The 15,389-nt window shown below is 41.6% G+C and overlaps 1 protein-coding gene across 1 annotated transcript in view; it reads right to left on the bottom strand.

Annotated features, from left to right (window-relative positions):
* Window positions 1–15,389, bottom strand: part of LOC102572314 (atrial natriuretic peptide receptor 1) — a 53,239-nt gene continuing 37,850 nt past the window's right edge. The window contains exons 14-23 of the mRNA XM_019490662.2: window positions 15,275–15,323; window positions 14,090–14,194; window positions 12,904–13,023; window positions 12,131–12,224; window positions 11,141–11,228; window positions 9,542–9,681; window positions 7,027–7,179; window positions 5,442–5,540; window positions 3,418–3,509; window positions 1–2,309 (exon numbers count right to left, since the gene is read on the bottom strand). Coding sequence (XP_019346207.1) covers window positions 2,148–2,309; window positions 3,418–3,509; window positions 5,442–5,540; window positions 7,027–7,179; window positions 9,542–9,681; window positions 11,141–11,228; window positions 12,131–12,224; window positions 12,904–13,023; window positions 14,090–14,194; window positions 15,275–15,323 — 1,102 coding nt within the window. The 3' untranslated portion in view covers window positions 1–2,147. The remainder of the gene's footprint in view (window positions 2,310–3,417; window positions 3,510–5,441; window positions 5,541–7,026; window positions 7,180–9,541; window positions 9,682–11,140; window positions 11,229–12,130; window positions 12,225–12,903; window positions 13,024–14,089; window positions 14,195–15,274; window positions 15,324–15,389) is intronic.

Here is a 15,389-nt window from a genome sequence, read left to right as displayed (position 1 = left end):
TCATTTTAACATATTTAATTATAAGAATTTAAACAAATACAGAGTAGCTGAGTAAGAATTGCAACGTTACTATACATGAGTTCATAATAGATCCAGTGCATACTATCTATCCAGTTTACATTGCCTAAAAGCTGTGAGATCTTTTTTTATATTACTCCTAATACAAAATTTAACACATTGGAAAAATGACTGTTAATTCAGTGAAAGAATAATACACAACACAATGTATGTTGCAACTGTGTAGAACACAGGGGTTCAGGAACAAATGCCACATCCTGATAAATGGGTTTTTGGCTAAGCACCAGAAGCAATCATTCTGAGTGGGATGTTACTGCTATGTGGTTAAATGGGAGTATAAGGTTGAGACTGAGTATAAGGTTGTTTTCCTGTACTGGACATTAATATGATATTTGAGCATATACAAATGAAATCTTTCAAATTTAATAGCTGTGAAAGCATATTTTTTAAAATTCAAGTGTGTAGTATAATTTAACTCAGTAAGAATAATTTCATATGCTGGGTGACATCCTAGCTCCAGTGAAGTGAGTGGCAAAAATCCCACTGATTTAGCAGGGCCAGATTTCCCCTTTTAGTATCTTCAAAGGTCCCTCAAACTCACTTTGGATTTCAGAAGGATTTGGAATCATAAATCTATTAATTCCCTTTAAAAACTGCTGCCTACTGTTGCATTTGCTTTCTGCAAAAGAGCTGAGTAAGAATCTACAATGTCAGCAATACCGTAATATGTTAAATCTCACTCATCACACAGCATATACTTAATAAAATGCAGGCTAATTACAGTGCGGGCACAAACTGGGCAATTATTCAGTTAAGATTTACACCTAATTAAGTGCACCTATGTGACGTTTTTGTACCAGACTACCTAATTGGTTTTAAATCAGGTTAGTTACTCTGCAATTCTTCTACTGTAGACCAGTCCTGACTCAAAGAAAGCTGGCTACCATTTTAAATAAACCTTTAGTCTGACAGAGGGAAAAACACTAACAACCCTAAATAGTATACAACACACACCATACTTTGCCTTTAGGGAAAATAGTGAAAATAATCACTAACAGAGCTTGAAGGAGAAACTCTAGAAGTAAAACCATGTTTACCAGCAGACACAGATTTCTAGCATAAGGTTTCTCTAAATAAGAAGCAACAACCCTGATTATGGTCTCCTAAATTGCACAGTGACTCATAAGGTTTTCTCTGATTTCTCAGTGAAACTGCAGACAAACAGTATCTCTTTAACACAAACTTGCCTCCTTCATCCATAATACAACTTGAGTGTGTCAAACCTTCATTCCAGAGAGCTCCCATAGTTTCCTAATCAGTCCTCAGTTGGGAAATGCTTTTAACAGTCTATCTTGTATTCAATAATAACAAAAACCTCTTGTATAGCATTTTCTGGGCATGAATTTCAGTGTTTTACAAAGAAGGTAAATATCATCATCCCCATCTTATACATAGAGAAACTGAGGCACACAGAGGTAAAGTGATTTCAGCCAGCCAGCAAGCTACTGCCAGAACTAGGAATAAAATCCAGGCCTCCTACATTCTAGTGCAGTACTCTATCCATTGGGTCAGGGTCAGACTATTTTCCTTCTACTGCACACAGCTAGAAATGTTAACAAATCCACATTTCTGTCCCTCCTTCTGAAGCACTCATTTTGATTCCATGAGGTTTACTATGACCCTAAATAGCAGCATTACCCATTTTCTCTCTTTCCAACAAGCAGAGCTAATCTGTTGGAATCTCCAGCCTGTTGTTTCTGCCAAGTCCAATAATAGGGGTTGTACACAGGGAGTTCCCCAACAGAAGCAGAGAGACAGCTGTACAGATCTGATTCCTGTTGGAAGATTCCCATCTCTGGATAGCTTCTGACACAAAATAATCCATTTCACTTCTTATATCCACACACCTGTCATTGCCAAACATTTCTTTTACTATATTTTTGTTTGTGCCACAAATCCAGGAGGACTGGTGGTATGGGGAGGCAGCACCTATTCTTTAGCTTTGACTCTGTGTGTGGCACAGAAAGGGAGACTTTCAAATACCCAAGGCCCTTCAGGAACACAAGAGAGGTTTGTCAGATATATTAGAAAAAGACAAGAAACAGGAACAGCCAAACCACTCAAGTCCTTTAAGTTGCACTTGAGAGCGGGTCACTGGGCAAAACTCCAGGAATCAAACTAAAAGTGGTGGCATCCAGCTCTTGAGTCGGTGCAGTCAATTTGGGAACTTGCTTCTGTCTGGCAGCAGCCTGCTTTCCTTCCAGCCAGTAAGTTACCATGTCTCCTTTTCCCTAAGGAGAAAATAAAATAAGCCAAGATGCAGCAACAGCATCTACCTCTTATATACAGGCTTCCATCAGTAGATCTAAAAGCACTTTTAAAGGTCAGCATCATTATCTTTGTTTTACAGATGGGGAAACTGAGGCACAGCAACTTGCCTAAGGTCAAAAAGCAAGTCAGTGACAGAGCTCGGATTTAAACTGAGTTTTCCTGAGTCCCAGTCCAATGCTCTGCCTGCATTACATTGGCCCTATCATCACACTGTTGCTGTTATTTATTCCATAATAGAACAATGTGGGGAAAGTATCTTTGAGAAAGTGTCATTGTTTATACATAACACTACAGATCAAACCAAGACTGATGATGTGGTTATCACAAACTTCTCCCTTAACTCAGTTACAAGACAATTCCAGTTTGTAGTTTGGACTGGACTCATATGGGCTTTGCCATCTCCCATAATAGAGGTAAAAGACTTTAATTAAATCCCTAAGTCAATCCATATCTTTATCCTGGACATAAGACATAGTTATAACATAGTCAGATCCTGTCCCCTCTATGGACTGCAACTGTGTCAATGTGATAACTGGGCACCTGGAAGCAATTGTTTCTGTGGTCTTGATGGAAGTGGCAATGGAAATGAACCATTCACCCAATGAAAAGTCTACCTGCCACATAGTTCCATATCATAGGGCAAAAGACCAGATAATGACCCAAAATGAAAAGACAAGATCTGGGTTTATACCCATCAAGGTCTAGGGGTGTTTAGATCTAACATTCTCATTTATGACCTTTCAAAGAGAAAAAAAAAGCACCTGGATATGAACTCTCCCCAAATGTGATTTGTCCCACTTTTTATCACAAGGAGTACATGCCACTCCCTCTCTCATAAATATGGGCAATTAGGATTCACTTGTTCAAAACAGAAGGCTTTTATCACTTTGATTTTTCACTCCACTTTAAAGTCTCGCTTGATTTTCAGTAATTGTGCTAATTAAGGCTAATTCAAAGCCTCTGAGAGATGAGTGTACGAAGGGTTAAAATCAAGGACATCTCAGTGGCATGTACTTCCTTCACATGCTTTTTCTTCTAAAAATTTGGACATACACTGCATATATTTACCTTGACTTGTAAATTCCCTCGACACACTAACACATACTCTCCAATCTGCTCCAACAGTTGGTATGTACTCAAACTGCACTGGATTTTAAGAGCTGAAAAGGGAAAAAGTGCTATATTATTTTAACCATTTACCTACATACAACGTAGTCAGCAATGAATACTGCTTACTATCTGCTGCACAGGCTGCTATATCATCACTTCGCTTTTTTAATTTCTTTGCTGTCATTTCCATGTTATTTGAAGGGCTCACAGATGAACCGTAATGTCCTGGGTTTCTTTGTGAGGCATCTCAGGACAAATCCATGACTGTCAACAAACACGTTGTATCACATCCTGTGTTTGGTATTATTTTTCTGCTCTTTATAGCTGCTTGGCTGGAGTTGTTGACAAGTGTCTCTTTCATCTCACAGTGAAGAAATCCATATGGAGTTTTATCTTATGGCCCAGCAAAACTAGTGCTTTCTTCATGCAGTCTGTTTTGAACAAAACCTAAAACAACCTCACCCCCGCCCCCTCCATCTTCAGAACTATGAATAAAAAAAGGGGGGGGAAGATACTGTTTCCTGCAATTGTATAAAAAGATATGGCTACACAAGTTTCCTTCTTTAGCTCAGGCACACAAAGTGTTTATTGTTTGGTCCTCCCGAGAAAGAGGGGTGTGACTGAGCAGGAGTCTAGGCAGCTGGACTCCTAGGTCCTATTTCCACTTCAACTGTTAATCCTCTGGGACACTGAGCACTGAGAAAGTGAGAGAGGAAGAGAACCCAGCTCAACACTCAGCACCCCATGGTTGAGTCTTGTAAGGTCAGGGGGTAGGAAAAAAATCCTTCTGCAAACTAGGCAAACTTGGTCTGAAGTGCATTATGGGCAATGGATGTTGAAGTTCACCATGACAAACAAGGTTCATTGGGTAAATGTGATATCTTTTATTAGAACAACTAAATAGTTGGAAAAATTGTTCTTTGCAAGCTTTCAGGTACAAACACCCTTCTTCAGGCCCAGGGTGTTTGTACTTGAAAGCTTGCAAAAAACAATTTTCCAACTATTTATTTGGTCTAATAAAAGACATCACATTTACCTGAAGAACATTGTCTGCCTATGCCCTTAGACCAACACAGCTACAACCAACACCCCTGAAGTTCACAGTGATATTTTGAAAGTCATTTTTCAGAATGCAAGTGCACTGTAAAGTAACTTGAAAAATTACCCAGTTTTGATACCTCTACAAAGTATTGTAAGTCTGGCAATAGAACTATTTGGCCTTGTTTTCCACATTTAAAGAGAAAATACAAGAACAACAATAAAGTCACATTATTTCTTTTAGATTTTTTCCAGCTCCTGGAGCTTAGATCAAATCTAATTTCAGATACTGTTTTTAATTCTGAGTTCGGAAAGATAAAGCTTGCTAACCAGACACTAGGCTCTGGGAGCCTGTGGGAGAAGCTGAAGAAGAACAGCAATCTGTGAAGATTGCTTTGTTGAGATTTCTCTGTCATCGCTGTGCTGGAGGGCAGAGTTTGCCTTGCTGTGGAACCAAATGCCCTACTCCCACAGGCTGCTGGCGCACGTCCAATGCACCATGCTGTCAAGTCTCTTGCAGTTGCTGGCAGTCTCCTGAACTCCCCACAGGCAAGAAGATGTCACTGAAGAGAAAGGGCTGTGAAAATGGATTAGGATTTCTGCTGCAGATGCAGTTACATAGAGGGGACGAAGGAAACAATGAATGTTCCCTGATAACTGACACACCCTTTCATTACCTGGCCCACCTGCCCTTCAGAGATCTTAGGATCCAAGACAATCCCTTCCTGGGGCTGGAAGAAGAGTGGATGCTCTTACAAAAGGGGAGAGACATGTACATAAATGTATGTGAATCATGGGTGCATAATCAGATCCTCAAGTCAAGAAGCACCCTGGATGGGGATTTGCTCCCATTTACCAGGGTTGTACCCACAATTCGGGATTTTGTTTCTTTACACTTTATTACACTGTGCTAAGAGCAGACCCCATGCTCTGCTCTTCATTACCTTCACTGGTGGACTCCATCCTGGATGCGGTGTTCACAGTATCTCCAAATAAGCAGTACCGTGGCATTTTGGTTCCAACAACTCCAGCCACAACAGGCCCTATTTGAGGGAAAGAAAGCCAGGAATTCTCAGAGACACTTTTAATTGACCCCTGAAGCTAAGCCTAAAACCTGTGTGGCCTTCATGGGTATGTTCAGCTGAGTGCATGTGTGTAGTTTGTGGTGCCTCAAAGCTGTTTGAGGCGCCTCAAACTGCATGCAGCGTGTGTGCAAGTGTTCACCACGCTGCAAATTAGACAAAATCTGACACCAGCCCGGCCATCCAGAACTACATGCTGGCTGCTGGCAGCTCACTCTTTCCCTCTGTGCAGCCAGATTGGCATTGCTGCTGCTACAAGTGCTGGCCCCAGCCTCCCCTACCCCACCCTGGACAAATTGCCCTGCACCAAACCCCACACACGGGGGTGTGTACAGCAGCAAAAAGCAGTGGCACAGATTCTTGCCACTGCAATTTTTGCCACAGCAAATGCGTATCCCTGCATGTGGGGATGTGCCCCATGGTTGCAAGAGACCAGATACAATGCATAGCTCCTGTCTGCCAGCCACAGCACCATTCTCAGTTCTTCACAAAGGAAAGGACTGAGTAACAATTTTGTTCTAGCCACTCCCTGCATTTGATAAATTGAGCTTCAGCTCCACAACTAACTACTAGCTGGGTAGAACAGTCAGCAGAGATCAAAGAGCAGAGGTCATAAGCAGAGGAGGACTGGAGTGGAAAGATCACAGGTTGTTCATGTAAGGTCCACAAAACCTTAGGCTGGCTCATACCAGGAAGCATCTAGAATTACAGAAATCAAGAAATGAGCCCTTAGCTGCTGAGGACAGCCAGTAAGCTTTCTGTTCTTACTTATGCCCACTGAATGTTAGTTCTGATCCCCCCAAATCCACCCATTACACCTTAAGATAAGAATGGTTTGATCTGCCATTGAGATAATGTAAGCAAACTATTCTGTAGACTCTGTGCAGTGCAGAGCTGAACATCCCATTTGGTCCAATTTTTTAGACTCAATTGTTCACCATACACTTTGAAGAGTGGGAAATCATTTTTCAGCCCAGGCAGCCAGGGCAAGCGTAGCATCAAAGATATGAGAAAGGCTTTCTGCTTTGGATAATGAATAATGGAATCGGTCCAATGAGAAAGAGGCTGTTCCCTGCCTAAATTAGCAGCACTTTTCTCTTGTTCTCTGTGGAACACAAGTGAGATCTGACCCTTTCCAGTCTGGCTGGTGAGGTGCTGGTTTACTTAAAATATTTGTGCCAGGCTTGTCATTTAAAATGCAGCAGCTGCCCCTCCGCAACAAGATCTTTGTCAAGGTATGCCTTAGGATAGAATGATGCTGCAGTCACTTGGGGCCACATGTGTCAGGTGTTCAGTAGCATCCACAGTTAATGCTGACCTGAGCATTCAGATGTAGTGTACTATGTCCATGGCTCAAAATTCAGCTCACTCTTTCCCTAGAAAAGGTGCTGTTATAATCATTTGTGGTTTGCCAGACAATTTTTTATTCTGCTTCATCGCCACGTACCTGAGTGGATTCCTGCTCGTATCTGCAGCTGGGTGTTGGGCTTGTGTGGAATCCTGAATGTCTTACACACTGCCACAAGGTCCAGGGCCATACTGGCTATTTCTCCAGCATGCAGAATTCCATTCTCCTTGGGTACCCCTGACACGACCATGTCTTAAAAACAAAAAACACAATGATCAGCCCAGTCACTATAAAAAGGGTTTTTGCTATGGGATATTAACTCATTTAACCCACTGTTGTGGTTTGGTGATAGATTCCTTTTCTGCCATGTAGGAGACCTGGGTTTGATGCCTCAATGTACATATAACTATAGCTACTGAGGCACAGAACATCCAGACTTCGTCTGACCTTTGGATTCTGTCTCAATGGTCTAAAGTTGGGGAGGGAAGGTCTGGGCAGCCTCCACTCCTCCATACTCTTGCCTAGGTCCTGGTGACTTCTCACGTATGAACCATGGTTGAGAAGGATTGATGGTTGCCTATCAATTCATCTAGAAAAATCATCTTTCAAACTGAAGTGTAGAACTGTGAGTGTAGGGTAGTGGTCACCAACCAGTGGATCTCGATCCACCAGTAGATCTCTGAGCCTCTTGGAGTCAATCCAAGGCTGCGGTGGGGGGATGAGTGCCCATGTGCATGCACATGTGTACCCCAGCCCAGCGGGTCAGTCTGTGGGCGTTAGACCAAGGCTCCTGCGGTAAGGGACAGTGCCACAGAGGCAGGAGCAGGGCTAAGTTGAGTGGGGCCCTGGCTGGATGGGACTTACCTGCTGGGGAGGCACAGCCCCAAATAATTTTTTCTCCCTCTGCCTCGATCTGCACCCCCCTTCCCTCCCCACAGACTTACCTGCTGGGTGGGGGGGAGGGTGTGGCAATGGCAGTGCATGGTAGATCTGGATCTTAGGCTGTTTTTAAATGCCAAAGGTAATCTCCTACTTAAAAAGGTTGGAGACAAAGGCAGGTTGGAGATAAAGTTTGGAGACAAATCTCCTACTTAAAAAGGTGTAGGGCAAAGGCAGCAAGAAACAAGGTCTAGGCATAAACACAGCACCATATCCTGAGTATTTAATTGTTCCAGCTGTGCAAAACTAGACTTTCCCCTTACACAGCCAGGAGGGCATGCACTCCCTTGTCAAGGTCCTTGAGGTTGGGGGCAGCTGATAGGTGTACCCAACTTTAAGAAGACGTCATTAGGAAATAGCAATGAAGTCATCAGGAGCCCTCTCCCATTTCTTCTGACGTTGGTTCCTGCTTTGCAGAGGGAGAAGTACTGTAGGATTAGCACTGTGCCTACAGAATCCATGCGAGTACTCTGCAAACCAAATGCTAGGTATGGTGTCCATATTCCCTAACACACAGTTGCTCAGGAACCCTGTGGGTGCATCTACATGTGCGATTAATGCGCACAAATAAACTCCAGAACATATTGAACATGCGACTGGGAGAAAAAAAATAAAACTCTGGACCATATTGGGTACCCTACCAGCCCTGGCTTATCTGACCAGGCTCCACATACTGCCGAATGGCTGGCTGAGGCACGGGAGTGTTCATTGTTGGGGCTGCCTACCAGCTAGCCCCTCACTGAAGCGCCCTGTTCCCCAGCTGGGGCAACATCTATACAGGCAGAGTTGTGCATGAAAAACTCCAGAGCAGGGTAGTACGTGTATTTTACAAATACTACCCTGCTGTGGAGTTTATTAGTTCCATGCACCCTAATAGGGGCACACGTGTAGACGCCGAGCTGTTTATTGCACAGTTAATTAGTCAGCTGCACAGTAAACATCTCATGTAAACATGCCCAGTTTATTAGATTTATGGGTGTGTGTAATCCTGCTGCTTGGTTTAGCAGCAAGAGGAGTATTTCTTCATTCCTGTTACTAAGAGTTAGAGTCTGTCCCCAAAAGATACCAATGATTTGGGAAGAAGTAGCATTTAATTAGTTGCCAAAACCTACAAAGTTACAATATGGGAGAAAAGTCACGGGGGGAGGGTTCCAAAGAACCAGGAGAGGAGATGCCAAGACTCATAGAGACTGTGGAAGGGGCATGTGTGTACTGAGCCCTGCTCAAGAAGACAACAATGGTACGGTTTAGGAATGGGGACCTTGAGACATGAACAGAAGTTTCATCCTTGGCAGAGTGTGTGAGCTGATTGCTTGGGCTGATTTTGGAGTCATATATTCCTATAAAATGCAAGTCAACAGCTAAAACTAGTCAGTTTCCAGCATCTCAGCAGAGACTCTGCAGGTCACACCAGGTGCTGGTCAGTTCCACCCACTCCTCTATTCTGCAGCTTTCTTTAGCCTCATGAAATACTATGGCCATGCATGAAAAAAATACTGACAGTGCATTTTCTAGTGCTGTGTTTAGACTTCTCGCTTCCTGTAATTTTATTCCTCTGGTCTGTACAGTGATAATTAGCTTTTCACCTCTCTTCAATTGGCATGTTCTTTTGAGAATTTGACTTCTCCTAATTACCTCACAAAATCCCCTCCTACTGTTGGTACAGAGAACTCACATGCATCTCCTATAGTTTCCACTTTGTAGACATCATAATTGTCTATAATTTCATCAAAGGTGGTGTAGAGCTTGTTTAAGAAGTCTACCACTTGGTAAGGTGTGCTGGTGCTGGACAGATGAGTAAAGCCAACGATGTCACTGATAAGACACAGCAAGGAGAAGAAATCCTGGTCAGTCATGAATGTGGCATGCTTTTGTGAAACAAAAATAGGATGGTGCATCTTGCCTTTTGATAATAATTTCTCAACTGGAAGTTAGGACTTTCCTTTTCTTCCTTTCCTTTGCTTTCTCATTTTATTTGTTTTGAAGTGTATTTCTTGAGTTTACAGGATCTTACAGACATATTTTCTTCTTTAAGACATTCCCTTAGTAGCAAAGAATGGACTACTCCAAGTTAGCTTCACTGACTAAGGAAGTAGACAGTTTTAATTTACAACTGGATGTAAATTTATTTGAGGATATAGGGTCCTTGATCTTAAGCTATGCCCACAAGGCAAAAATGGACATAACCCCTATCCCTTGCCATGGGCTGCACAGCGGGGTCAATTACTTGCTGGACTATGTCTTATCACTGTACATGTCCAATGCTGAAAGTCAAATAAAGTTTATAAAATGTGTTTTCTCTCTGGTTTTTCTACTAAAATCTTAAGGTTTTTATTTAGTTTTACCTTGAACAGAAATATATACATTTTAACCTCATCACCAGAAGCAAACTTCCTCAAGCCCAGAACACACCAAAAGGATCCAGACCGTGCCATGACAAGAAATGCAAAACCTGCCCCCACATCTCCACCACCTCCACTATTACTACACCCCACAACAGAGCCATCAGCATCCCAGGATCTTACAGCTGCACCTCCAGGAATGTAGTATACCTCATCCAATGCACCAAATGCCCTGATGGAAGATATGTAGGAGAGACCAGACAACAACTGCGCACCAGAATGAACGCACACCGGAAATCCATCAAAGACAGAAACACTCAATTACCGGTGGGGGCACATTTCTCACAGGAGGGCCACTCTCTCTCTAGTCTCTCAGTCCTGATCCTCAAGGGAAACTTACACAACACTTCCCAGAGACGAGCCTATGAGCTCCATTTCATCAACCTGCTGGATACTAGAGATCAGGGACTAAACATAGACATTGGATTTTTGATACATTACAATCTGCCTGGCAACTGACTCCCCAGCCCAGCCCAGTCCCTGGCTTCTTTACTTTTCATTCCATCCAGGAAGAGCACACACCAACTGCTGCAGCTTCCTGAGCCTGACGAAGGGTTTTTGAACCTGAAAGCTTGCTTAATAACTATTCTCCAACCATTTGGGTTGGTCTAATAAAAGATATCAAATTCACCCAAGGAACCTTGTCTGCCTATGCTCAGATTGGAGGTTTTACCTCTTACAGTTAACACAGTGGCATCCTGCAGATGAAAATTTATAAAACTATATTAAGGGCTCACTCCAACAAAAAGCTTAATGATTTACATCATTTGCTCCTTGTCCTCTTAGACAACATTTTGCTTCTAAATATGATTTGGGCACATATGGCTTTGTTGAGGTAAATTCCATCTCTGACCACATCCATCCCTACTCACCTGAAAAAGATGGTGGCACTTATGTAGCTCTGGGCTTGTGCAGGTTTTCCTTGCCTTAAATTATCTGCTACTTGCTTTGGTAACATACCTGTTTTAGAGAGTAAAGAGAGATCATTAACTAATATTGTAACAGAGAAGTACACAAAAATGCTTCACCATAATTTGATTTATTTTTCCTGTTAGATACAGAATGCAAAATAAACATGAATAAATGTACAATGCTTTGATGTTGGGGCAGAAGCCTCAAGGGAAAAAGAACTAGGGAATCTAGATACAAACACTGTGGCTCTTATCCCTCACTAGTGCTTTCTTTACCTCTCCTTTCTTGTTTTCTTTCCTATGAGCTGTCTCTTCTGTGCATTCCCCTTGCAGTTCTCTTCACCCACAACCTCTCCTTTCTCTCTGTGCCTCCTTATTTCCCTCGTCTCTAGTCTCTGTCTGTCCTTTCATCTCTTTCCTCTTGTAAAATTCCATAGTGAAAAATCTGTCAGGAAATGACATCACCCTTGTATTAGTTCTCCAACATTCTCCAGCATTTTTAGAGCCAAGCAAAATGACATTTTCATAAAACCAAGAAGACCTCAGACCCAGAGGAAGATGAAACATTAGCAATTCAATGGGAAAGGAATGATTTGAGGGGAAAATGAAAACAAATGCTAAATGTCTATCGTACTTGCATGGAGGAAATATATTAAAGGAAGACCTATAAAAAATGATGAAGGGGATCAGGCATTGGAACAAGTTACCTAGACAAGTTGTGGAATCTCCAGGCTTGGAAACTTCAAAAGCAGATTAGACAGACTCTTGGCAGGGATAGTTTAGTTATCCTGCCTTGAGCAGCAGACTAAACTAGCTGACCTTGAGAGGTCTCTTCCAGCCCTACTTGCTTATGAACCTATTATCCTAAAAAGGTAGATTATTTCACTGTTTGTCATTAAGAAAGAAAAAAAAAATAAATTTGACTATGCAGAATACTTTTCAGCAACTTACTATGCAACAAACGATCAGTTTTCTGTTTTTCATGCATTAAGTCCTGGGTTCTTTCTGCAACTAAGACTTCCAGGTGTTTGCTGTATTTCTCCATCTAAGCAACATAAACAGAGAATTGGACAATGTAATCCATTCACTGAGTTCCTCATATCTACAAAAACAAACAGCTTTAGCATGTCACTGATTTCAGTTTGAAAGCATGCAGATGGACAAAGGTCAACCTTTCACCCCTATTTTTTCTGATGGCTCTATGCATTAACTTTTATCTTTAGACTGCCACTAGTAAGCAATCAGACCACCGCTCAAGGCAGTATTTATCCCAGACATCCAAAGCCTATAGAGAGGTAGTTAGCCATGTTAGTCTGAACTCAAGCAGAAGGCAAGGTAGATTTGCACCTTATAAATCAGGACTGTCCAACTGGCAGCCTGCAATTTGCATGCAGCTTGTGAGGGATTAAATTGTGGGCTCTGGACTTAAAAATGTTTATCCTTATACAAATCTGCAGAAGTTCTGATTGCTGACAGGAACAGAGTTAGAATGGGACTTGGACTTCAACTTAAGCATAGCTTCCACTGAAGCTCAAACTGCAGTTAACCTACTAGATGTGAATTACTGGATTTTTTTTTCCTTTTGGCAAACAATGGGTGCAACATCAAAGGGCAAGACAGTCCTCAATGAGTGGCAGGGAAAGCTGGCATCAGTTTCAGGTGTGTGCGCTGACAACTCTTGCTTGAGTTGCCTTTTCATTTGATTAGAAATCTACTGTGCTTACCAGGGTCATCATCATGTCAACAGGGCTAACTTTGTTAGGATTCATCTTGTACAACATCTTCTTGACCTGCTCAAATGTTGGTCTTTGGACTGGGTTGTTTTTCCTGCACCTTCTGATTAGCTGGAGAAATGCCGGGGGGGGAGATAAAGCAAATAAGTCATTTGTCAGTCAAGGCAGGGATAAATCTTTCTATCAAGCACTGCTTCTTGGGTTGTCTTTGCTGCCATTTGCAACCATGATACCAGATCTTTCCCTGGTCTATGTTCATACCTATCTCAAATCATACTGACTGATTTATTCTGTCCCCTTGTACTTCACTGGCATTAGTTAATGAAGTGCTGCTGGGGGGAAACCCCAGAATGCTCTAGTGTTGCTTGTTTTCCTTTGGTTCAATACCTTTAAAATGTGGGGACCCAATTCTTTTACCTTACCACGTTGCACTGCTAAAGTCAAACAAAGTGACCTTTGGGTTTGCTATTCACAGAAATTGCCTGGGGTTAATTCAGCTGTCTTTCAAAATCAATTTAATTAAACCAGAATAAGACCTGGTTTAACTCATTTCTAGACACTCATTTCAATCTAAAAGGAGACCTGTTTAATTTAAGTAGTTAAGGAACTGAACTGAGCTAAGTTGATACAAAGCATTCTTAACCTAAAATCAGACTGGCTGAATACAAACTCCCTTAATTGAACTAACTTGCTTCCTTTGGTTACACTGCACAGGTTTAAGTGAGAGAATCAGCTCTTTCATCTCATTAAAAAAAATAAAATGGATTGTTTGAGAGGCAAACTTCAGCTTATTGACAACTGGCTTTCAAATGCTAATCATAAAGCATCTCTAATATTAAATATGTATATCAAATTGCCACTTTATAATAAAATTAAAAGCCATAGCATTCCATTGACTGAAAATTAAAAACATCATTTACTGCACTGAAACTTTTTGGGACAAACTGAAACTTTCCATTTGTTGGAATAATGGCTGCTCTGTTATGAATATTAAAGCTATCAAGCATTTTATGGTGCCTTGCTTAAGATGTAAAATCTTAACTCTTCATTTCCTGGGTTTCTTACTTGTTTACATTCATCAAAGGTGCTACTGCACTGAAATCACTGTCAAATCCCTACAGCCTTCAATTCACCATAATAACAATGTTTGTGTGCAATAGTATATAGTGTTATTTACCTCCACATAGTCTGTAGGGCATGGGCAGGAATTGTCAGACTTCCCCGAAATTAATTCTGTCAGAGGCGGGCACCAAGAATACTCTGCTGAAAGAGATTCATCCTTCTAGAAGGCAATATTTAATAACATTGAAAGAAGAAAACAAAAAGGGGGATAAAAACTGTAAATAAATCAATCATAATATTGTAAAGCAGTGAATCAATGAAAGAGAGATTTATTGGCACTTTTTTGTATGTTATGTTGAATGTACCCCACTATTGTCCTACGTCTGCAACATATTCTTCCCTATCACTTACAACATAGAAGCCTTCATATTTTTCTGTGTTGGGATTAGTCCAGATCAATGCTTTCATGTGTAAGCACATAAAAGGCCTGGATGGCTCATTCTAACCCAGATGGCTCTGTCTCCAAGCGCTCACTCAGCTGAAAGGATTTGAGCTCAGCCTGCATTGCAGGTGAACAGCTTTGGAAAAGAATGAAAAAAAAATAGATGGAACCAGATACTCAGAGCCCTTTATGAAACTGGATGGACAGTACTATTAACCACTGGAGAAATACAGTCCTAAATTCAGGTTGTTAGATCTATTTTAAGCAATGCATTCCATAGGACCAGAGCAATGACACATTCTGTCTTTAGGGAAACTGCTATCAATTTTGAAGCATATTCTTTATGCTGGTGCTTTTGCACTAACCATTTACATGGGGGATCAATTTGTAGACAACACCACCCCCATGGATAAGGGCTCAGCAGCTATGCCAGTGCAGTTTCCTGACCTCTAACTTACTCAGTCAAGGTGCTTTGTGGTTCTATGGAAACAGGACAGACCAGGGAAGGTATGGCCTGGTGAGGAACATGCCTGGGAATGGCATACATGGTCATAGCTCTAGTCCCAGAGAGCTTCCCCAGAAGTAATGGATACAAAGACATATAGTCTTTTCCACTGGATTCCTCTTGGAAGTCCTGGGAGCTTCTGGAATTAGGAAGAATCCTTAGTAATACAGCTCCATTGGAGCCAGCTAAAAATCTGGCCCTGAGTAAGCAGTGAGGCTTTTTGGTCCTTGTGAATAAAGTGCAATAAATCTCATCCTATTCCCTCTGGAGTCTATCAGAGTTTTGTTAATAACTTCAAAGGAAGCAGGATTAAAATTACTAGGAAAAAGCTCACAAAACAGAAGAACTCTTACCGGTACAGGGTCACTTCTTGTTGCAATCTCTAATAAAATGATGGCATAACTGTAAAATTACAGACAAACATGTGAAACAGAAACAGCAAAGTACATCATTTGAGGAACAGGATGG

This window comes from Alligator mississippiensis, chromosome 3 (genome assembly GCF_030867095.1).
Source record: "Alligator mississippiensis isolate rAllMis1 chromosome 3, rAllMis1, whole genome shotgun sequence".
NCBI classification, from domain to species: Eukaryota; Metazoa; Chordata; order Crocodylia; family Alligatoridae; genus Alligator; species Alligator mississippiensis.
Note: the sequence above shows the minus strand (reverse complement) of the source record. Positions and strands in the feature narration are given on the sequence as shown.